Here is a 25,954-nt window from a genome sequence, read left to right as displayed (position 1 = left end):
CATTGATGTCCTAATGGTGCGTTCACACCGGACGTGACTTGCGCGGAAAAAACGCGCTATTCGCGCGTAGTTGAACGCTTGAACATTTGAGTTTACTCGCGCCATTCGCACGGTAAAATTCGTGTCATTCGCGCGTGACATTTTCTTCACAACAGACGCGAATTCGCGTCATGGGAGGGGCTTCTGCCACTCGTCAGCGGGAAAGTAGTTGTAAAATAGGTGAATGAGCTCAATTTGCCAGCTTTAGCTTGCTTGTAGTCTCAATATGTATGTATATGTAGGTCAAATTGAGTAAAGAGCATTTTTTAAAAATAACCAGATTGTCCGACCTCTTCACTCACTTTCTTCCTAGCAAGATCCTTTTTATTCCTGTTTCTACAAAAGTCCAAAGATGTATCGTACAGCTCCGAGGAACCACAGACAGCAACGGTGATTTTGTCCGCCATTGTTGTTTCGGATTTCTGCCTCCGTCACTACTAGAGCAAGCTCCTGATTGGTTAACGCGGCGCGGAAAGTTTCGCGAAAGTTCAGATTTTTGAACTCGCGCGGCAATCGCTTGAAACGCTCAATGCGCGCCGCTTCATTCGCGCTATTCGCGCGTTTAGTGCCGCCTCATTCGCGCGTTTCGCGCCACAGGATGGCTATTCGCGTCTTTGCATTGACTTAACATGTAAATCACTCACGCTTGCCGCTTCATTCGCGTCAGGTGTGTACGCACCATAAGACATAAAACAATCGTTTTTTGCGAGAAACTGAACAGTATGTATATAATTTTTACCTCTGATATACAGCAATGTCCAACTGACCAGAGCTCATGCTCAGCATCCGGTGCGTTAATGTTACATGTGAACGCGCTCTGGCGTAGTATACACAAATACCAGAATGGATTTGTCGTGTGTATACGACACTCATTGTTTACACAGTGCACAGAGATTGTGGGTATAGCGGCTATTCAAAATGGTAATTACTTGTGCTCATCCTGATTGTTCAAACCGATTTAAAGCTAAATAATTACGTTTGCTTGCGCAAACTTATCCGGGACTGTTGACTGTTCACCAATTGCCAACTTCTGAGCCTGATCGCTTGAAGTTATGATTTCTTGCTCTTCGGCTGGATATCAACACACCCATACACTTAGTAAAAGTGTTCAGGGTTACAGCGATCATTTTTCCCCTTCCGGCCTTTGCAGAGCGTGTATACAGGTAACGAGCCGGATGCTGAGCACGCACCCAGGACTGTTGGATATTGCAATGTATCAGAGGTAAATAATGATGTAAATACTGTTCAGTTTCTCGCAAAAAACTATTTTTTCGTGTCTTAGGATATCAATGTATCGTCATGAGCCGCAGGGTGTAATTTGGATTTGTCTGTGCATGTTTTTTTTTACTTTAAAAGGTTTGCCATTATATGACTAACAGACCAACGGCAACGGTTTGAGTTAAAAATCTTTGTTTGTGTTCTACTGAAGAAACAAAGTCATCTACTTCTTGGATTCCCTGGGGGTAAGCAGATAAACATCAATTTTTTATTTTTGGGTGAACTATCCCTTTAAAAAGTAACTCATGAAATTTATTGCATGTAAAAATGAATAAATCTATAATTTATTAATCAATTTGATAGTGCCATCATATTGATAAACATTAAAATCTCTGTAACTGGGACTTATGTAGCATGAGTATATTTGTAGTAATAGCCAAAAATACATTGTATGGCTCAAAATTATCGATTTTTCTTTTATGCCAAAAATCATTAGGATATTAAGTAAAGATCATTTGTCTTGAAGACATTTTGTAAATTTCCTTCCGTAAATATATTAAACCTTAATTTTCGATTAGTAATATGCATTGCTAAGAACTTAATTTGGACAACTTTCTCAATATTTAGATTTTTTGCACCTTCAGATTCCAGATTTTCAAATATTATGATCCTAACAAACCATACATGAATGGAAAGCTTATTTTACACCCTATGGCTGGTTTTGTGGTTCAGGATCACATATAGTAGAGATATTAAGTTTTGCAGCACAGTGGTCAGGAAACACTGACCTACGATCTATGTAGGAAGCAACTTTCAAATCAGTTTCTCAGCGATGAAGCAGTGTATTCCGCACACAGCTTGTGAGCGATTCTATACTGCAGGTGGGCTATTTATTTATGTCTATATATCAATCAAAATATAGGGACCATTGATGGGGGGCTGTGCCAGATACTCCAGTATGTGAGTAGCCGATACCTGTGTATGAAAGAACAGTGAACAGAGAAAGAGAGAGCGACAAAAAAGAAAAAGGCTGGGTGCCTTTAAGAGATGAAGACTCCTGGCTCGTCGCCCGTTCTCCAATCTGCTGATGATGAGGCCTGTGATGAGGAAGGAACCGGGATCCATTTTTAGCGATGAGTTCATCCTTTACGGCAGGAAAAAAAGAGAAAGCGTGCAGCCATAAAAAGTGCAGTCCGTGTGCTCCTGACGTTCTGTCTGCCGGCACCTGACAGCACATCGCATCTGCACTTATCTGAATTCAGCCATCAATCAAGAGTGAACACATGCTGCACAAGAAGACGTTAATTAAAATAATGACGGACCTTAGGGAACAATGAGGAATGCTGAAAGTTTAATGCGTTTCTGAATGTGAACGTCTTCCAGAAGGGTCTACACATCGCCTGTTGCATTTCTGAATGAGTCTTCGTTTTCATAATGAGTTGAATAATCAAACAACGCTGTGAGAATTAATGATCAGGGTCTCAATACAATCCCCTTCAGTCCAAAAGCTCAGTATTGTTCATATTCTAAAGCCACAGTGTTTTTACTGACATTTAATGTTTAAACAAATTCATAAACATTAATCACAATCGTGTTATTTCATGTTGTCCACTGTTATAGCGCCACCTTCTGTCCAAATGAGATGAAACTTTAAATGTGATTTCAGACTCTGTCCTCAAATAGACTCAGGTTTTGTTTTGGATTGTCCTCATATACCCCTCTGGAATCTTGATAAATCATTGCATGCAAAATGTCAGGGTAATTGAACTAATAGTCTCAGTTACGGACATTTTAATGTTTATCATTATGATGGCACTAACAATTGACTAATAAATTATAGATTAGTTCAGTTGTACATGCACCAAATTTCATAAGTTACTTTTTAATTATCCATTTTAACAAACTAAGCAACACCCAATATTTTTTTTATTGGTGTCTGGCAGCCATTTTGAATTCAAAGATCGGCATTTTATTGATAATTGTTTATATAGGCACTCCAGATTTAGTGAATGCCAAATTTGGTGCAGATCTGGCAAAAAGAAAACTAGGACTGGTCTGCAAAAAATATGTTTTTCCAAAATTCCCGTATGGGAGAAAACTTTTCCAGGGAGAAATAAATGAAGGTATGTGGATGTCTAGATCATGAGCCAAGGAATCTGTGCACATAAAATTCGCATTTCTGCGTACATACCGTTTTAAGGCATATCAAAATGTATAATAATAAATCCAAACAAAAACAAGACACTTGATGTTTGTACTTTTCTGCATGATTCGTTTAAAGTAAAAACAAACTTAGACTTGCACAGTTTTTACTGAAAATCAGTTTGTTGCCACAATTTCATGCGGCATTTGCCTGTCTGCGTCATTGCAGGTGTAGTACAGCTCTTTTCTAAGAAAGTCAAGGCTTTATTGATGTTTGCGTATGAGCCACAGTGAAGTTAGCGGAGGGTGATTCCTGTCCTCACATTCCCTTCATACTGAGAGTGCTCTCACACAACTGCAGAAACACATCCCCATCATTTCCCTACCATCCCTCTATCTGTCCAAATGTAGACTGTTTGGTTAGACACTACAGCTCTTTAATAATAGCTGAACAGTATGATTGTAGCACCATCTATGGGTGTGAATGAAAGCATCTTGAAGATCTCAAATACGCAATTTCAGCAATTCTATCTATTTATGCCAATGTTTTATTACATATTTCAGGATTAAAAAACAACAACAAAACAGCTCTCTTTATCAGTTAACTTTTTGGAAAATGTCTGTATTTTACTATACACTTTTATTTATATAGATATGAAAACATTTGAATGCATATTTCAGGATGTTCAGCGTCTTTAAAGCTTCATTTTACACGATAACCTCCGTGTGCAAACTTCCTCCTCATAGTAAAGACATCTGGATCATGTGCGTCATCACCATCACCCACTTGACCTATTGCCTGTCTGCGTCTGAGACAGCGAGTCCTATGTGAGTCCTTTCCTTCACCTACATGCTCATTAATGAAGCTGTGTGACTCATCAGCGCAGATCATTTGTGTTCGCTGAACATCTGCTTTTGGAACCTCATTACACATATGAGTAAGGCTTTCTTATTGACTGCCTAACTAATTGGGATGTGCAATAAATATATAAGACAAAAGGGTAGATCCTGTACCAAGTAAATGTTTTGCGGTGTCTGTGTCATACCTACAAGCCGTCCTGAGGTAACAACTCTTACAAGTAATTGTAGATGCATTACTGGGTAAACATGTTGTGGTGCAAACACACCGGTGCACTGTGTCATAAAAGTATGCATACAGTGAATAGTTGTTCTTGTGCTGACACAGCTGCATGGATCATAGAAACGGCTGGATCAGAGGCAGTGTGAAATCAAAGGTTTTCATTATATATATTAGGCAAAACATGGTTTTCACTTTCCTCTAATAATGTTGCTGTTTTCTCACACACGGAACATTTCCTTGAACTTGTTTTCATACAACATTAGCTTCAAGTTTAAAGGAGTGTGTGTCACACCTTTAACAGCTGCATGAGGGGTCAAACCCAGACTAAAGTAAAAGTTCCCGCACCCTAGTATTTGCCTTCATCTCTGCTTTCATTGAAAACAGAGTTAATAAAACAGACTGACATTTAGTTGTTTTTAGTTTATATTATTATTATTTTGTTATATTCTATATACATTTTATATATATATTTTAAATCTATTTGTATTTTAAAACATTTTTATTTAAAGATTTCTCTTTCAATAAAAATGTAATACAATTTAAATAAATAAATTAACTCTAAGTAGTGAAGGCATTGGATTACTTGTTAATAGCATTTATTCTAGAGCTTTGCTGCCCTCTGGGGATTTTTAGGTGTACAACCTTTTCATATATTCATATATGGGCCATTCTGCAGAATTGGTGCAAACTGCAGAATATTCAAATCTTAGGCGTTTACTAAGATCCTATTTTTATCTATTGAAACCCACAATAATATTTAAAATATCAGTAAGCTTAATATATATAAAATCATCATTTTAGTGGGTATTTGCAATTGGGAGGTGGCTGTCCCGAACCCATAACCCCTACATTTCAACGTATGAAAATATATAGAAATTTAAATTATTGTTTTTTTAAAAGTATCTTTTTTTTTTAAAGTAAAAATATATATATATATATTTTATATTTTCTTTCTAAATTATAAAATGTTAAAAAAAAATGTGTCCTGCATTTTTAATGTCACTACCGAAACAGTGTATATTTTAGTCCATTGGCTGAGACTGATTTTAACTACACCCCTACATTTATGATCAGGAAATATTTAGGTGTCACTCTCTCTCATAACTACACTGTAAAGTTTAGCAGCTGCCTTAAAATGTTAAGTTAAATCAACTTAACTCATTTAAACATATTACAATAAAAATGAGTTGATTTAACTTATAAGTTAAGATGACTTGTAGTTTTAAGCTGATTTAACTTAAACATTTAAGGCAGCTGCTGAACTTGGGTTTTTAAGTTAAATCTGGTGAAATCTTTTACAGTGTACATGGTGATAGACAGATAGACCCCATCATTTTGAGGTAAATGTGTTCAAAAGTATAACAATCTGTGTAATTTAAAAGAATGTCACTACTGAACAGCATTTTTCTATAATTAAACACTTTTTTTGTGAGTTATTCCATAACATTTAGTTTTTCTATGTGTACAACTGCTCAGAACTGTAGCTAACCATGTTCTGATTAGCTTCTTTGAGCTAGATTAAAAAGTATCTAAAATTGTCAGTGGCAAAACAGTCACAAGCGAAACATTTGGTCAAGTTTCGATAGTGACATCTTTGTTTTTTTGGGTGTTATTCCATAAAATTGTCAGTACCGTAAGAGTCACGACTGAAACAGGTCATCATTGTTTCGGTAGTGACAAAAGGGAACACATAATTCTTTATTTGCATAAATAAACCAAATTTTACTACAGTTATGCAATTTTTTTGCATTTTAGTATGCTCTAGTGTTTTAATACGTAAGTTCAAATTCTGTAATGTGATGGGTTCTTGCTACCAAAACATTAGTGTCACTACCGAAAATGTGCTGTTATGACTGAAACATGAGATGTTTTGTCAAAATACTTAGATCTTATGATAATGTTTGGTACAGTGTATGTTTAAACTAATGAATCATTAACTTTAAATTCAGTATGATCAACTTTTTGCCTTTTACAAAGAAGAATTGGATTCAAAATGCAACATAATAATCTCATAAATATCTCATAAAAATCTCATAAGTCACCCTTGAAATGTTTTTACATTTGTAATTGTTATTGATTTACCTTTGATTTACTTCTAAACGTTTTAATAAATAGAAAAAATATATTTACATGGAAAATGTAAGCAAAATATTAATAGGTCAATATAACCCTTCTTATTAAATTATATTTTACTGTATTTCGGTAGTGACAAATTTGGGGAGACGACAAATATTCCAAAACTTTCTGAAAATACAACATGAGAATTAACTGCACAATTACTAGAAATGTGTACCTTGGATATTATACCATTTTGCATACATACAAAAAGAAATTTTTCCAAAATGTTTCAAACTCTGACTTTGAAGCAGTTCTGTAGAATAGCCCATTTAGATGATAACTTTGCCTAGTGCTATGAATGTTTTTAGCATGACTGTGACAATTTAACTACTATACTGTCATCCTGTCAACAATAACCTGTCTGTGGGCATTTTTGATTACTGTCAGCTTAAGTACCGGCGATGCAGTGTTGCCAGATATTGCTATGAAAAGAAATAAAAAACAAAAATTCAATTAAAAAATAAACGGAAATTAGTTTAAAGAGGTCATCGGATGTCCATTTTCCACAAGTTGATATGATTCTTTAGGGTCTTACTAAAAAGTCTATAACATGCTTTGGTTAAAATTTCTCAATGTTAGTGTAAAACAACACCCTTTTCACCTTGTCGAAATCAGCTACGCTCACAGGAACCTGTTTTGTTGCATGCCATTCTCTGAGAGACTGTAAACTTTTGCCACATTTAGCCGCGAAACTTGCCAACTATCACATTATTAGGAAAGGCAATTTGCAGAGATTCATAAAAGAACCATATACTCACTACTTCTGTGATTCGCTCGAGCATAGACGCATTTAAAAACGAAAGTAATCCACTGCATCTTCAGCGGCTCAGATGTCGAAAGTAAATTCTATATTTATGCTATATTTATTATTACATCCAACAACAGAACACCTCAACTGCTTAGGAGACATTCTTGTCTACTCCTGCTCCGGTGTCGAAACAGTGGCGGTTGGACAGTTTACAGCTTACTCAGGGTGGGTCTAAGATAAGACGGTCATGTTAATCAATCTATCGGGAGTGCGCTCTTGGTCTGTGTGACGTCACACAGACAAGAAACTGAGAATGGCTTGATTTGAAAAAAGGGTTATTATTTATAGTGATTAAAAATACCACTACCCCTTTAAATCTTTGCAAATAAGATAAGATAAAGATATCTAACCCTAAACTGCAACTTTCAACTTTATTAATTTTCTAAAGTGTCAAATTAAGTGGAAAGACAAGTCCTCAGACGCTTATAAGAGCTGTATCTGGCAACACAGCGGCACCCACACCCGCACCCTCACCCATAACTCTCTGAAGCCTTGTTGACTCCGCCAGCATCTCGCAGCAGTCATTTTTATCCACCTTTTTTGTGACCCTGGACCACAAAACCAGTCATAAGGTTACATTTTACAAAACTGAGATGTATGCATCATATGAAAGTTCAATAAATAAGCGTTTCATTGATATATGGTTTGTTAGGATAGGACAATATTTGGCTGAGATACATCTGTTTGAAGATCTGGAATCTGAGGGTGCAAAAAAATCAAAATACTGAGAAAATCACCTTTAAAGTTGTCCAAATTAAGTTCTTAACAATGCATATTACTAATCAAAAATTACATTTTGATATATTTATAGTAGGAATTTTGCAAAAAATCTTCATGGAACATGATCTTTACTCAATTTCCTAATGATTTTTGGCATAAATAAAAAATCAATAATTTTGACCCATACAATGTATTTTTGGCTATTGCTACAAATATACCCCAGCGACTTAAGACTGGTTTTGTGGTCCAGGGTCACATTTTTTCTATAAGAGTGGCTGCGGCCATTTGAACATTTTAAGAATCTCACTTTCGGTCTCATCCATGTCCAGCTATTTTTAACTTGTTTTGCAGCTTGATATTGCATATTAGTGTGTTTTACCATATTATTTTAATGTATTATCTTAATTATGAACACATTTGTTTGCAGTGTAACTAGTTTTACTGTTTACTGCACGTTGTTATTCTTTTCGTTATTTTCCTACAGTGGATAATGAGCAGATGTACCAAATGTTCAGGAACTGAAATAATTTTTTTGGAAATAGTAAAAAAAAAAAAAAGCTCTTTCAGTGTTAATAAGCCGAAAATAAGAAAAAAGGCTAAACAAATTATACCGAACAATGACGTGACATGATCAGATAGAGGCGCGCACTAATGCAGCAAACATGTCGGCAGTGTGGAAGCATTTAAAACTGTCTGAGAAAGACGCAAAAATCATTACATGCACCGACAGCTGTTTAGTAAAGGATTGCATGTCTTCAATGAGAAGAAAAAGGGATGTTTTTTTCTGGTTACTGTATGATGATTGAAATTGCAAAATGGCCTTAAACCATTAGTAAAATACAGAACGTTATGTTGTCTAATACATGCACAAATTGTATTTATTCTGACAGCACTGCATGAGTTCGTTAGCCAGGGTTTAAAGTCCAAAGCGCGAGGGAAATCTGCGTGATAAGATGAGAATCATTCATAAATCTGCTGCTGTCAGCAAAAAGTAGTACTGAGGTCTTCTTGCTGGTTTCCGCCAAAATAAAAGTCAACATTCATAAATGTTAGTATTGTGATTTTACTGTTGTTCTGTAAAACAAAATAAAGTAACACAAAAATAATAACAATCATTACAACAGCTCTATTATTACAATTATTATAATAGTTCTTCTTTGTTCAGCAAGGCTGCATTTATTTGTACATTAAAAAACATGATTTAAAATGGCCAAAGAATATTATTTTACAAATTTAATAATTTTAAGTTAAATTGTGCTTTGTTGGTAGGCTATAATGTCTACTAGAATGTTAAAAATGTACAGTGTTAAATAAATATTTTTTAATTGTTGTGTAATTGATTTTTTTCTTTGTAAAGCAAGACAAAACTGTAAAAAGCAAATATTGGCTATTTAATTTATGCAATAGTGACAAAAATTGGTTGGTAATCGGCCTTCAGCCCAGTGTGTTTTTTTTATTTTTTATTCGGCTTCGGCCAAGAATTTTCATTTCGGTGCATTCATTTCGTTTTACTCCATATATTAAAATACAATTTAAATTATTTAAAGATTTCTTTCATTTTTAAATTAAATATAATTTAAATAAATTATTTTTTAGTTGTCCAACCTCTTCATAAGGGCTATGGTATGTCAAAGATAATACAAATAATAATTATAATTTAAAAAAAACGGCAAAAAATATCCAGTTGATCTCAAGCTTGAATGTAATTTTATTTGATGAGAGTGTTACATATGAAGGCAGCAGTGAGTGAAATATGACCCCACAAATAATAGAAAATGGTTTCAAAAACATTACAAATCATACTGATCTCAAACTTTTGAACAGCAGTGTATGTATATAAATTACTTTTTGTGTTTAGACAAAATCATTTGTTTAAAAAAACATTACAAATGGAATTCTGTGACTAGAATATGTAATATATTAAAGCTACTCTAGTTTTTTTATTTTAAGCGTAGACTCAAAATGTCATGGTGATCTGAGATCAAAGAGAAAAAGTATTTTTCAAAGGCTGAAATTCTTGTACAAAAAACATTACGTTTTTTGGCATAATCTTATGCTTTTGTTCTTTGCAGTCAGATGTTATGAATATGCAAACTTTTTCTTTTCAAATCAAAGTCATTGTAGTATATTCATTTCGTTTTACTCCATATATTAAAATACAATTTAAATTATTTAAAGATTTCTTTCATTTTTAAATTAAATATAATTTAAATAAATTATTTTTTAGTTGTCCAACCTCTTCATAAGGGCTATGGTATGTCAAAGATAATACAAATAATAATTATAATTTTAAAAAACGGCAAAAAATATCCAGTTGATCTCAAGCTTGAATGTAATTTTATTTGATGAGAGTATGTTACATATGAAGGCAGCAGTGAGTGAAATATGACCCCACAAATAAATACAAGAAATATTATTACAGAAGGAAGGATATTGTTAAGATGAAGACAGGAGGAAACCAACACTTTATTTGCCAAACATGAGTCTCCCAAAGAGCTAACTGGTAAATAAACACAGAACACATACGTCTATGTACAACACATGCTCCTCTATGTTAAGCCACTATTAAACAGAAACTCTAGCTTCTTTTTGTTGTTATTCTGGTTTCTTTGACATGTGATCAGCAACGACAACTAACAGAATACCTTCAGTTTTACCATCACTACAACTGTTAGTCCCAAAGCTTACTAGGCCTGTATGATTATGGGAGAGCATTTGTACAGTATGTATATGTATAATATGTATATAAAAAAAACTTCTGACCCCCTTAATATACTGTTTTTGTTAAAGAAATATTAATAAGAATAACTAACTGTATATTGCACTTGTAAAACATGAGGGTTAGAGGCGCAGGGCCACTACGTGAAGAACAGATGTGGAAATGTTTCCAAAGCCCTTGAAAGTAATATTAGTGTTCTGTCAGTGGTACTGAGAGGATATAAACATGCTGTCAACTGCAAAAAAAAATAAAAGGATATTAATGTTAACTAATACTTAGTTTTGTCCAATATCATCTCACTAGGATTGTTTGTAAAAGTGGATCAGTAAAAGTTGAGGTCTGTGCAGGAAAGAAAGGTGAAAATGTATCTTGGTAAAGCTGAACAAAACGGTACCAAAATTTCTCTTTTTTCCCATACCCATCATGCTTTGCACCCTCTATGTACTGCCACTGGGTCAACAGGTGCTGAGGCGTTTTGGGCACTAGCAACACTTCCAGCATGTTCAGAACACATTTATCGCCGTCTTATTGCCGCAACCGTCCAATAGGGTGCAGCACAGAGGCGTCCAAAAACAATCTGTCCATGCAACGATCCATCGAGCTGAGCTCTCCAAGGTGCTTAGCTGACTGACGTCTCATTATGAAGCTGTGCATCAGTGGATTATGTGATTGTAGACACGTCCTGTTCTACTACGTCTCCAGCAATACTGATCTAAAGAGTTTCAATGTCTACCGTTTGTCGCCGTAGCTTTAAGACGGATCCGTGGCCGAGCCGGGCCTCTTTTGGTTGGTTAATTCCAGGTAAATGTCAGAGCGCAGGAATCGAGGGTACGAGTCTCTTTCCATTAGTCCAAAGATTCTGCTCTGAGCCAGGTCAAAGCAGTCTGCGCAGATGTTCTCCATGTTTTCCTTGATGTGCTCCCTGGTGTACGAGTCCAGATTGACCTTGGAAATAAAACAAGAGTCTGTTTAGGACGCTTTACATATTCATTTTGGATTGGTTTTCTGGCACATCTGCTCTCTGGAATCAATTACAAATTGCAAGTCAAAAAAAAAAATCCTCACACAAATTAATCTTGGTTCTTGCCAAGAAAAACAGAGTGAGAGTTTAGTTTAAATTGCATTGGATGTGTTATTGCGGAAAACAAGTAAACTAAGACAATAATTTTGATTGTTTATTTTGTCAACTCAAATGCATTATTTCTTCTATTTGCACAATTCTCCACACACACAACTGTTTTTAAATTTTTACACTTCTGTTCAAAAGTTTTGGATCAGTAGGACTTGTAATGTTTTTTAATGATGTCTGTTATCAAGACTGAAAAATATGGAGAGAAAAAAAACAGTAATATTGTGAAATGTTATTACAATATTAAATAATTGTTTCTACTTTAATATACTTTAAAATATAATGTATTCCTGTGATGTGAAGCAGAATTGTCATCAGCTATTACTGTAGTTGTGCTGCCAACTATTTTTTGGAACCTGTGACACTTTTTTAAAGATTCTTTGATGATTAAAAAGTTAAAAAGAACAGCATTTTTTTCAAAATATAAATTTTTCTAACAAGTTTTTTATATCACTTATCAATTTAACACATCCTTGCTGAATAAAAGTATGAATTTCTTTTAAAAAAATTTTAAAACTGATAAAAATTGTAACTATTTTAAATAAATGCTGTTCTTTTAAAATTTTTATTCATCACAGAATCCTGAAAGAAATTCACAGGTTCCAAAAAAGCAGCACAACAGTTTCCAGCATTGATAATAAAAGTAATAAATCAGGATATTAGAATGGTTTCTGAAGGATCGTGTGAGACTGAAAACTGGTCTAATGATGCTGAAAATTCAGCTTTAATCGTAGGAATAAATTAGATTTTAATGTATATTGAAATAGAAAATGGTTTCAAAAACATTACAAATCATACTGATCTCAAACTTTTGAACGGCAGTGTATGTATATAAATTACTTTTTGTGTTTAGACAAAATCATTTGTTTAAAACATTACAAATGGAATTCTGTGACTAGAATATGTAATATATTAAAGCTCTAGTTTTTTTATTTTAAGCGTAGACTCAAAATGTCATGGTGATCTGAGATCAAAGAGAAAAAGTATTTTTCAAAGGCTGAAATTCTTGTACAAAAAACATCAAGTATTTTGGCATAATCTTATGCTTTTGTTCTTTGCAGTCAGATGTTATGAATATGCAAACTTTTTCTTTTCAAATCAAAGTCATTGTAGTATAATCAACACACGATGAGCCTTTGTGTCAAGAAAATGAGAGAGAAAGGTATAAAATGGTATAAATAATTTAGGGAGTAACCAAAAATTAATGATTAAGATTTCTGTATATACGTTTTGTCATAATATAAACAAAAATACATTTATAAGAACTTGGCACATAGATTGTTAGGTATACAGTTAAAGTCAAAAGTTTACATACACCTTGCAGAATCTGCAAAATGTTAATTATTTTACCAAAATATAAGGGATCATACAAAATGAATGTTATTTTTTATTTAGTACTGACCTGAATGAGATATTTCACATAAAAGATGTTTACATATAGTCCACAAGAGAAAATAATAGATGAATTTATAAAAATGACCCGTTCAAAGGTTTACACCCCCTTGATTCTTAATACTGTGTTGTTGAATGATCCATAGCTGTGTTTTTTTTTTTTGTTCAGTGATAGTTGTTCATGAGTCCCTTGTTTGTCCTGAACAGTTAAACTGTCTGCTGTTCTTCAGAAAAATCTTTCAGGTCCCACAAATTCTTTGGTTTTTCAGCATTTTTGTGTATTTGAACCCTCTCCAAAAATGACTGTATGATTTTGAGATCCATCTTTTGACACTGAGGACAGCTGAGGGACTCATATGCAACTATTACTGAAGGTTCAAACACTCACTGATGCTTCAAAAGGACAAACAATGCATTAAGAGCGAAGGGTGTATGCTTTCGAACTGAATGAAGATGTGTACAGTTTTTCTTATTTTGCCTAAATATCATATTTTCTTCATTTAGTACTGTCCTTCAGAAGCTACAGAAGATATTTACATGTCTCCCAGAAAAGAAAACCTTCAAATTCAAAAAGTTTTCACCCCACAGGTGAATTTTTTTTTATAAATTCAACAATTTTTTTTCTCTTGTGGACTATATGGAAGAGTCCATATGTGAAATATCTTATTGAAGTCAGTACTAAATAAAAAAATAACATACATTTTGTATGATCCCTCTTATTTTGGTAAAATATTAAACATTTTGCAGATTTTGCAAGGTGTATGTAAACTTTTGACTTCAACTGTATATACCACTGCCAAAGGGCAATTTGTTGCATAATTGTACAGAATTTAGAACGAAGAATCAACTTTATCTTCGGCTTTAATGCCACATAATTAATATGAAAACCTGAAAACTGTTTTTCATCTCACCTCTTTACAGGATTGTATGGAGATGTACTCAGTGAAAATCTTCTTTGCTCTGGATGCCATTTTGGACAGTGATTTGATCCTCTTGAAGTCCTCACATGCCAGCCAGAAGTCCAGATTCTCCTCACTGAACTCTGTTTGCAGGAAGGAGCGGAAAACCACTAGGCCATCTGAAGAAGGCAAGAGCTTATTAGAAAACACAGAATAAGTGCTAAAGAGAATCTGGGGTAAATCTGGATTTGCATCCAGGAGCAGAGGTTAATGTGGATAAACTACATGGTTTAAAACACCAGCAACAGCTGCTGCGGTGCAGAGATCAACACAGCTGTCATATCGAATGAGACATATCTTACATTTGTGAGAAAGCAGCGCATCGAGTGACTCTGCCCATTTGAGAGCTTCCTCTGGAGTCGGCCTGTGGATGAGCAGACAGAGCGGTCAACAAAGCCATGACTCACACTAATGACCCATTCACAGATAATTATAGCGCACAAAATAGGCCATCTACCCAATAACTCACAAACGTCACTGTTGTTTTGATTGCACACTCAACACATACATCAAAGCTCAGCCTATCTGCTCATTCAGTCTTCCTGAATGACTCTCTGGATACTTGAAAACGATGATACGCATATGACACGCAATGAAAAAAGAGGAAACTATCACGTGGACTCACTTGTCGGACTTAAGGACTTTCTCAAGCTTGCTGGCTGGATTGCTTCCATGTCTGTCATTGGTCTTCTTCCGCAGAAAAGTCAAGCGGTTTTTCATGTCTTTGGCCCTGTGTGACAACACAAAGGCATCACATCAGGTGATTTATTCGCTAACTGTTCACTCAAGTGCTTCTGGGAGGAAATGTATACCGGTTATAGCCGTGAGCTTTATTGTAGGAGGAACACAGATAGTAAAGGAATAAATAATGCTTTCCTCCAGTGAAAAGAATGGAAAACATTACAACCACATCTCTTAAACCAGAACACCTAAATAGCTCATGGTTATATTGGTTATTCTTATTCCTATTACAAGAAATTATTTTTAGCACAAAGATAATTAACACAATTGTTCATCCAGAAATGACAATTTGCTTAAGATTCAGTCACCCTCAGGCCATTTAAGATGTAAATGAGATTGTTTTTTTTTTTATCAATACAGATTTGTAGAATTGTAAAAATCCATCTTTAAGGAAAAAGCAATTATTGATTATGGATAAATGACTCTAATATTTTATCTGGAAGAAACCTTTTGTTTGAAAATGTATTACAAATCTGCAGCTCAGTTTACTGATGGATTTGAGTTGTGTGGATTACTTTTGGATTATTGTTATTTTTTTATCAGCTGTTTGGACTTTCATTCTGACGGCACCCATTCACTGCAGAGGATCAATTGGAGAGCAAATTTCTCCAAATGTGTTCAGATAAAGAAACAAACTCATCTTGGGTGGCCTGAGGGCGAGTACATTTTCAGCCAATTTAGATTTTTTGGGGGGGAACTATTTCTTTAAGGCTATTTGTAGAACCAGTTTAAATAACTAATTTTAATAAAAAGAATACTGTATACTGTACTTTTTTTGTACTTTCAGTCAAAAGTTTTTGAACAGTAAGATTTTTTAAATGTTTTTCTGCTCACCAAGCCTGCATTTATTTGATATAAAGTACAGCAAAAACAGTACAAATTTGAAATAATTTTACTATTTAAAATAACTGTTTTCTGTTTGAATATATTTTCAAATGTAATTTATTCCTGTAATCAAAGCAAAATTTTCAGCATCATTACTTCAGTGTCACATGATCCTTCAGAAATCATTTTAATGTGCTGATTTGTTGCTGCATTTATTATTATTATTTTTAATATTTAAAACAGTTTTAAATATTTTGATGAATAGAAAGATCCAAAGATCAGCATTTATCTGAAAAAGGTTTTGTAATACACTATTCAATTCAAGAGTGGAATATACATTTTTCTTTGGGGGGAGATGATAGAAATTAATACTTTTTATTTAGCAAGGATGCTTAAAATTGATCAGCATATTAGAACGATTTCTGAAGGATCATGTGGCATTGAAGACTGGAGTAATGATGCTGAAAATTTTGCTTTGACCACAGGAATAAATTACATTTTAAAATATACTCAAATAGAAAACAGTTATTTTAAATATTAAAAATATTTCACATTTTTACTGTTTCTGCTGTACTTTGGATCAAATAAATGAAAGCTTGGTGAGCAGAAAGACTTCTTTAAAATTAAAAATTTTGACTATTAGTGTAAATGAATAACATGATACATAGCAGATAATAAAAAGACCAGATTCACCTAAAATTAAAAAGAACAAGAACAAATTATATTGTGCATGAAGAAAATTTAGCATATTTGTAGGACCATTAAAGGGGACATCGGATGCCTATTTTCTACAAGTTGGTATAATTCTTTAGCAAAGAATCTACAAAATGGTTGTCTAAAACAACACCGTTTTTACTTTGGCAAAAACAGCTCTGTTTCAGTGCATAACTCTTTAAATGATAATGTGCTACTGCTTACCCTGGCCCTTTCTTCCTTTTTTTTTTTGTGTATTTGGTGGCATGTTACAATCAACAATAAAACTAACCCACTGCGTCCTCAGTGGCTCTGATGTCGGGAGAAAATGACGTCTCTTATGTAATTTCACATCCAACTACAAAACACCTGCATTGCTTACAAGACATTGTTGCTACAGCTGCTCAAGCGCTGAGAAAATGGCGGAAAACGAACAACTGGCTGAGGGTGGAAACATGCTAATGCATGTCTGTAAGCAGTCTTGGGTGGGGCTTTAGCAGTATGACATTCTACTCAGAAAATCAAAACAGCTTTATACTTGAGACTGTTTAGGTTTTTGGGAGATTAAAAAAAGGAGCAAATGTATTTTTATCATTGTAGGGTGGTTGTGTCCACACACTGCTAAGACACATTTATATGCAAACACCATGCAAAAGTGAAATTTAAGTTTTTATTGTTATTGTTATGTATTGTATTTTCATGATAGTGAAGCATTTTTACGATAATTCTCATTACTATAATGCAAAATGCCTTTTGTTGGTATAACCTTACGGAAGTAGAGGAAAATGGTTTGACTCACAAATTCTTGGATTTCTTCTTTTTGACACCAGGTTTTCCTATGTCACATTTACAGTTCGGCTTGCCACAAACCTGTGGAAGATTTACAAAAGACAACACCTTTAGAGTTAATCAAACTAAATTCAACAACTAATTCAATTATTTTTAAGGTTTAAGGTTTTGACAAAACACATCAAATAAATCATGATATTTGCAATTCAATACAGACGAATTTGTACGCACCCTCCTTCCAGTAAAAAGCAGACAGATCTGATGGACGGATCCTCCGCTCTTGGTGAGCTCTTTCCTCAGCGTCTGTGGGGAAGGAACCGCCCAGCGCTCTGAAGGTTCACGCTTGGCCTCTATGCAGTCGATGGCCTGATCGGAGATGAAGCGAGGAGAACGAGGCTCCTGCAGCAAGCTGCCCTCGCTGTGCGTCCGTCTGTGAAGGGACCTCTGCACACACAAGCCCCCGCTCTGCGGCCCACTGCTGGGAGTTGATTCCACCAAACTCCTTCTCTTCAGAAATCCCTCATCGCTGTCCTCATCATCTTCCTCCTCCTCCTCATCATCATCGTCAGTCGATGGTGAGGTCAAAGCATCTGTGTTGAAGGAGCGATCCAGGCACAGTCTGGGAATGACTAGAGGTGAGGAAGATGACGATAAAGATGTGGGTCTGGCGCCAACGCTGATGGTCTCAGAAGCGCTTTCACCCTCTCCCTGCTCTCTTTTCTCTAGTTCTGACTCTTGCCCACTTCCTTTAACCTCTTTCTGTCTTTCCTTCCAGATCTCGGAGGTCTCCAGGTATGGAGGTTTGCAGGCGTCTCGAGAGGGTGGAGGAGCGGTTTGGTTGGCGTCTCCGGTGCTGCAGTGCAGGTCTGGGTAGGAGAGCCGCTGAGCTGGAGAGCTGCATTTGGCTCTTCTCATGATGGGCGATGCAGAGGGGCATGATGGGGAACAGGGCTCAGACACACTGTGAGGGCTAAAGCCCAGCAGACCCAGATCAGCCTGTTCAGCTGCTTTCGGTTCCAGCATCTGTCAATACACAGTTGAAATCGACATTTTACAGATGGCTCTGGACTTAACACTTGCTTACTACTTTATGGCTATAAAGACTGAAGAAGCTGTTGATGAAAAACATGAATGGCATTTTGCACAAACAACAGCATAAAAAGAAGCTCTCAGCTCTTGACATTTGTATATCTAATGGAAAATCACCAGCGCACATTCTTAAGTTTATGTACATAAAAATAATGTATTTGTAGGTAAATAAATAACACGCTAACTCTTACATAGCAAATAAGCAGAAATAGCGGAATTTGCGAAATCCAGTCATAAAACTGGAATTTACTGTTTATTGTAGAATGTCACGTAATTTGCCAAATTTTGGATAAATAAATAGAAAGTAAGTCAGTACACTTAAATCAAAACCCGATATAGACTATTGTCTGTGAATTTTCTGCCGCAAAAATGCTATTTAAATATAAATCCTGCATGTTCTGTGTGTCTCTGTGTGAATAAATGGCGCAGATGTGCGGTTTTGTTTAACTGTTACTACACACATACTGAAACTCAATAAATATCACTTAAAAATTATTATTAAAACATTATTTTTAAGATATATTTACCAGATGAAAATATTTACCAGAATTATTTTTTTTACCAGAAAATTTTAAACCAAAGTATTTTTAGGAAGAAATAAAATAATGAATTATTTTTTTTTTATAAAAATCAATTAGTTAGAGATGCTTTTGATTATTAAAGTTTAATGAAATTATTTAAGTGGAATCCAGAAAATGAATAGAAAACACAGAATTTGGTAAAAAATCTGATTTTGAAAAAACAAAAACAAACATATTTCATAGGACCTTAAAAATGTAATTTTTGTTAAACTTTTAATAAATTGCTGTTAAATTGAGTGTTTCATGATTTTGTTAGAGTTGCTTTTTGTTTAATTGTTTTTTTAATTTAACCATTAAAACTAAATCCAGAAAAATTTAAACGGGAAATAAAAACTGAATTTGGGAAAAAATAAGTTTTCACAGGGTCCTATATATTTAAAATAATTTATACAAATTATAACTATATATATATTACATTTACATATATAAAAAAATGGGGAATCCAATACAGAATTGTGCATTTTAAGAAAATATATAAAACACACATTAAAAAAGTAAATGTTTTTAAATATATTATATTATACATATTTATAAATAAAATAATTATATATGAAATATATTTAAAAATTAATGTATTTTAAGTAAAAGAAAAAAACTGTGTCCTTGCCAATGCCAAGTCCTTTAGTAAATAATTAAATTATTAATACACTTGTCATTCACAAACACTGTAAATGAATTATTGCTCATCCGATTAAAAGCCACACTACCTCTCATATTTGATATAAAAAATATACTTAACTATAAACCATCCTCCATATGAAACATTACATTACTTATTACATTACGTTTCAAATTATTATTTTCTTCAACTCAAATTAGAAAATAAATGAGTGAATTAATAAAAAAAGAATACATCAACTCTGCATTACATTCAGTACTGTTTTCTAATGTACCAGGGACAGACAGAGATGAATTGGAAAGGCAGAAAGAGAATTTGAAAGAGAAAAAAAACATGAAAATTGTATTTAAGTCTCCCTATCGTAGAAGAAAAGGTTAATGTATTCATGCGCCTTACACATCTAATCAGCACATAAAATAGTTTGCTAGCAGCGTGACTGACACACAAGCTCAGCTGCTCTTTAAAGACAGCACAGAAGATCTGACACAAGGAGGCAAACAAGAATTACTGATATGAGCAGCTACAAAGCCATAAATCTATACGTATATGATGCTTACTCAAGTGTATGTTAAACACTTTGTGCAAAAATCTAGATTGTTAGATACAAGTCACATTTTCTACTTTGTGTCATAAGATGCAGTGCATTTTTAAACTTAAATATTTCAAAACAAATTCACACATCCAACTCTTAACACACCTTCTTAAATATCACTTAAGCCAATCAGATCACACTGAAGTGCTATAAATAATAAAACCCCTATTTTCCACCAGGCACAATGGAAAAGCAACATGCAGAAAGCAACATGTAAATGCCCTCACCTCCGTCATGTTTCGCCCCTACAAACAAGTAATGTAGTCCTCCATCATACTAGCATGCATTACAACAGCCCTGTTTTCTCTCTCTCTACACTCTTTCTTTCTCCCTCTCTTTCACGCCGTCACATGCGCGTGTCTGTTTGTGCTAGTCTGATGATGATGTCGCTGCTCTCCTGATGTCACTCGCCCACCGAGTGGAGAAAGTGAGAGAGAGCATGAATAAGAAACAGAGGAGCAAACATTATGTTTAACTCGTACGTGCACTGTATGGATTGTAGCGAGCATCTGTCACATAACATGGTCTGCTGAAATCAACACAAAATCATAAGTAACCATATTTACATTCCTAAAGGGAACCCCAGGTATTAAGACTTGCATGGCTTAAATTAACGTAAAGATGTCCGTTAATGAAATATGTAGTAGAAAACCCATGAAAAATTTTCGTTAATGAAAAAAACCACATCGTTTTATACATATTTTGAACTATGGGGGCACCATTATTTCAATGGCGTTACCTGTCGCTATTTTTACCGCAACACAACTCGGAATAAAAAAAACAGGTGCGATGCCACATTGTGCGGCTTTTGGTTGTAATTTTCAGTCAAAGAGTAACTAGAGAAACGATGTAAGTCTTCACTGCTTTTCCTAGCGATGAAAAGAGGAGAAAAGAATGGGAAGATGCCTGTGGATGAATAAAACTTCCTGAAGACCCGCGTTTTTGTTCTCTCCACTTTAGCCCTGATGCCTTTGAGGCTTTTAGCAAAATTTTATTTTGTGTTGCGGTAAATTAGCAACAGGTAGCACCAGTAGCTCACTGAGTGCAACCATTTCACATCATCAAAATAATGGCGCCCCCATAGTCCAAAATATGTATAAAAATTAAATCTGTCTGTCTACTGTATCTATTATGATGCCATTTTAGTCCCACGATAAAAAATAAAAAAAATATAAAGTTATGAGATTAAAGTCGCAATATTTTAAGAATAAAGTCAAAATATTTTGACAATAAAGTCGAAATTACGAGAATAAAGTTGAAATATTTCGAGAGTAAAGTCAAAATTACGAGAATAAAGTCGAAATGTTTCGAGAATAAAGTCAAAATGTTTCGAGAATAAAAGTGAAATTATGAGAATAAAGGCGAAATTACAACAGTAAAGTTGAAAATGTTTCGAGAATAAAGTCGAAATGTTTCAAGAATAAGGTTGAAATTACGAGAATTAAATCGCAGCAATTAAAGTTATAATATTTTGATAGCCTGCTCATGCAAATGGCCCGGATTGGGAGCACTAGGAGAAGTTGCCAGGCCACTGGAATTGATTTGAATATATGTGGGATAATTAGCAGAAATCATACCATGTGTTATACTGGCAAGAACAGTATGCTTGTCATGTCATGTCTTGATTGCATTCATTAGGCCTATTTGTAGTGCGCCAGCCACTCGATAATAGTAATAAGCTTTGTGCTTTTGATGCTCTGAAGAGATAGAATCTGTACATTTTATAACAGAATACAAACAATGTGTCTTGGAATGTGTTTTTCACCCTCTTTAATGTAGCACATGCAGTAATCACAATAATTTTGTGCTTTGTTGCTATTAATATAACACAGCTCGGCTTTCAAATTCTGTCTTTCTCGATTCCTTATTCTCGTAATTTCGACTTTATTCTCAAAACATTTCGACTTCATTCTGGAAATATTTCCACTTTCTCATAATTTCAACTAAATTTTTTAAATATTTTGACTTTATTCTCGTAATATTTTGACTTTATTCTTGTAATTTCGACTTTATTTTCGCAATTTTAACTTTATTCTCATAATATTTTGATTTTTATTCTTGTAATATTTTAACTTTATTCTCGTAATTTTTAAAACTTTATTTTTGAAATATTTACGTCGAAATTACGAAAATAAAAAATAAATTAATGTTTCGAGAATAAAGTAAATATTTCGAGATAAAATCGAAATTACAAAAATAAAGTTGAAATGTTCATAATTTCGTCTTTATTTTCGACTTTATTTTTATTAAATATTTTGAATTTATTATCTAAATATTTTAACTTTATTTTAGTCATTTCGACTTTATTCTCGACACATTTCGACTTTATTCTCGTAATATTTTTTATTTATTCTTGTAATATTTCTAATTTGTTCTCGTAATTTCTACTTTATTTGCGCAATTTGACTTTTTCACAATTTCAACTTTATTTTTTAGATTTCAACTTTATTCTCGTTAATTTTTTACTTTATTCCTGAAATATTTAGACTTAAAAGTCAAAATTACAAGAATAAAGTTAAAATGTTTAGAGAATAATTTGCGTATTTTCGCTTTTATTTTTGTAATTTCAACTTTATTCTCGTAATTTAGATTTTATTCTTGAAATATTTCTGCTTTATTCTTGAAATATTATGACCTTAATTTCGTATTCTTAGATTTTTTACATTTTTTAACGTGACACTAAAACACTGTCTTAATCTATCCACATTTACATCATGTATAAAAAAAATAATACATATATACATATATATATATATACATATATATATATATATATATATATATATATATATATATAAAAATACATTTATAATTTAGATCATATGTGACCCTGGACCACAAAACCAGTCATAAGGTTAAATTTGACAAAACTGGAGATATATACATCATATGAAAGCTCAATAAATAAGCTTTCTATTGATGTATAGTTTGTTAGGATAGGACAATATTTGGCCGAGATACATCTATTTGAAAATCTGGAATCTGAGGGTGCAAAAAAATCAAAATACTGAGAAAATCACCTTTAAAGTTCTCCAAATTAAGTTCTTAACAATGCATATTACTAATCAAAAATTACATTTTGATAGGTTTACAGTAGGAATTTTACAAAAAAATCTTAATGTAACATGATCTTTATTTAATTCCTAATGATTTTTGACTTAAAAGAAAAATCAATAATTTTGACCCATACAATGTATTTTTGGCTATTGCTACAAATATACCCCAGCGACTTAAGACTGGTTTTGTGGTCCAGGGTCACATATGTCATGGGGTCTTTACTACATATGCGCATGTTGTTTTAAAGGAAAATTTTGTTTGCACAACCTTTGATAAAACTAATAATTTGCTTCAGCTCTAAAATGGTTTTCCTTTTCAGCTGATATTAACAAGACTTTATATTTTTTTATATTTTCAACCTCTGCCCTGCAACTACATAGACCTTTTTTTCGAACCAATCAGTTCCTGATGGATAAAATCAAGTACCACCCTTTTTTTTCTCACTGAATATCACGCTTCTCACAGTATACATCACATTCTAAAAACAAAATATGTTGCAAACAGTTTCATGCTGACTTTAAAGAGAGAGAAATTAAATAAGGATAAAGCTCTTGAAATGCAAGGTCATTTTGCAGATGCTAGTTCTGCTGCGCACAAAGCCCTACCTCTCCCGAGCGATAATACTCCATAACTGCAGGAGAAATGCAGACACGCTGTGGTTAAAAGAGAGACCCAAGTGGGTGTTTTTGCAAGCGAGTGCACTTGTGTTTGATTTAGTACCTGGTCAGGGCCTATTCTGTCCCTCAGGGTGAGCTGCTTGTCAATATTGTCTCTCAGACACTGAACGACCCTCCTCTTCTGCTCGGCTGAAAAGGCTTCCAGGCTGAACAGACATTCGGTCCTCTACAGAGACACACAAAGAGAGTGTGTAAGCCACATTGAGGGAGTGATTATGAAATAACATGTGTTTGTAACAGAAAAGAAAATTACACATCAGTCTTATTAATTTAGAAAAAAAGAAGGACTTTCAAGGATGTTTATAAAAGCAGGTTCCACCTATACAAGACCATCTCTCTAAAGAAACCTCAGTGTCATGCGCTGTTATGCAGGAGAACGGCATATGAGAGATGCAATCATACTCACTCACACATTCATATCTGTGTGTGTGTGTGTGTGTGTGTGTGTATGTGTGAGGTGTTGTCAGGGAGATGGGCAGATGGCTGGGTCGATAAATGTGTTTGCTCGAGTGAGCAGGCTACGTCTTTCAGGCACGTTTACTCTGGAGAGAAAGAGCAGCTTTAAAGGCTCTAATATGTGACGTAAACCCCGGGTGCAAGAGGCTCTTTATTTAACAGCCGTGCAGCATTTACATCCTGTAAATGTTTACCACAGGGCCATCCTGTCGGGTCAACGCTTCGATGGGAAACACATTACGTTGCGCGTGATTTGTAGCGCAGAGCACAGTGTTAAGCATGATGTGTCGTGAGCAGAGCTCTGCGTGGAACGAGTGGGTCGGTGGTTAGATGCAGGATCTCACCTCTATCCAGTAGGAGATGTACAGCCGCAGTTTGTCTGCAGGAACTGGAGAGAAGAAGACAGAAGTGTGAATTTCTTCATCCCAAGGCTGTCAGGTTTTTTTTTTTTTTTCCAACATTTCCTGACTCTGGGGGATGTGAACACCCACATGTACTCGGATATATGTCACCCATATGTGCACTGCATAAACTATTCAAATTTACTAAAAAAACAAGTATTACAAGGATATGTTCTGATATTTTTATATTTATAAAAACTTTATACATGAACATTGTTTTCATTAGCTGAAATAAAATAGGAATATTAGACAAATGTTGCATCAGCAACAAACTAAAAAGAAAATGCACTACTAGTCAAAAGTTTTTGAACAGTAAGCTTTTTAATGTAATATAAAGTCTCTTCTGCTCACCAAGGCTCCATTTGTTTGTAAAAGTACAGCAAAAACAGTAAAGTTTTGAAATATTTGTACTATTTAAAATAACTGTTTTCTATTTGAATATATTTTAAAATGAAATTTATTCTTGTGATTAACGCTTACTACCCCAGCCTTCAGTGTCACATGATCCTTCAGAAATCATTCTAATATGCAGATTTGCTGTTCAAGAAACATCTATTGCTATTATTATTAGTAGTAGTAGTATTATCAATATTTAAAATAGTTGAAAGAAAGAAATTGTAGAAATAATTTTAGAAATTGTAGAAATAAATACCTTTATTTAGCAAGGATGTTTTAAATTTATCCAAATTGATTATAAATACATTTATAATGTTACAAAAGATTTCTATTTCAGATAAATGCTGTTCTTTTGAACTTTTTTAAAGAAAGCTGAAAAAAAAAATCTACTCAGCTACTCAACATAAAAATAATAATAATAAATGTTTTGGAGCAGCAAATCTGAATATTAGAATGATTAGAGGATCATGTGACTGGAGTATTGACGCTAAAAATTCAGCTTTGAAATCAGAGGAATAAATTACATTAGTAAAAATATTTCATAATTTCATTGTTTTTGCTCTAATTTGGATCAAATAAATGCAGGCTTGCTGAACGAAAGAGACTTTCGTAAAAAAACAAAAAAAACTTTTGACTGGTAATGTAAGTTCAAAACTGGAATAAAAATAAGTTTAAGCTAAAATAAATATTTTAAAAAACAAACAAAAGATACA

The 25,954-nt window shown here is 34.0% G+C and overlaps 1 protein-coding gene across 3 annotated transcripts in view; it reads right to left on the bottom strand.

Moving 5' to 3' along the window:
- Positions 1-10,446: 10,446 nt before the first annotated feature.
- The window catches only part of rgs3b (regulator of G protein signaling 3b), a 53,445-nt gene continuing 37,937 nt past the window's right edge, over positions 10,447-25,954 (bottom strand). For 2 of the 3 annotated variants that reach the window (XM_073839837.1, XM_073839838.1), the window contains 8 exons: positions 24,789-24,832; positions 24,032-24,154; positions 17,605-18,396; positions 17,384-17,454; positions 14,951-15,055; positions 14,628-14,689; positions 14,278-14,444; positions 10,447-11,790 (listed from right to left, as the gene is read on the bottom strand). In XM_073839837.1, coding sequence (XP_073695938.1) covers positions 11,596-11,790; positions 14,278-14,444; positions 14,628-14,689; positions 14,951-15,055; positions 17,384-17,454; positions 17,605-18,396; positions 24,032-24,154; positions 24,789-24,832 — 1,559 coding nt within the window. In that variant the 3' untranslated portion in view covers positions 10,447-11,595. Of the gene's footprint in view, positions 11,791-14,277; positions 14,445-14,627; positions 14,690-14,950; positions 15,056-17,383; positions 17,455-17,604; positions 18,397-20,481; positions 20,611-24,031; positions 24,155-24,788; positions 24,833-25,954 lie in introns of those variants that run through there. The other variant, XM_073839839.1, reaches the window with a different exon arrangement.

This window comes from Garra rufa, chromosome 5, assembly GCF_049309525.1.
Source record: "Garra rufa chromosome 5, GarRuf1.0, whole genome shotgun sequence".
In the NCBI taxonomy this organism is placed as follows: Eukaryota; Metazoa; Chordata; class Actinopteri; order Cypriniformes; family Cyprinidae; genus Garra; species Garra rufa.
The sequence above is the reverse complement of the archived record's forward strand: the minus strand, read 5'-3'. Positions and strand labels throughout refer to the sequence as shown.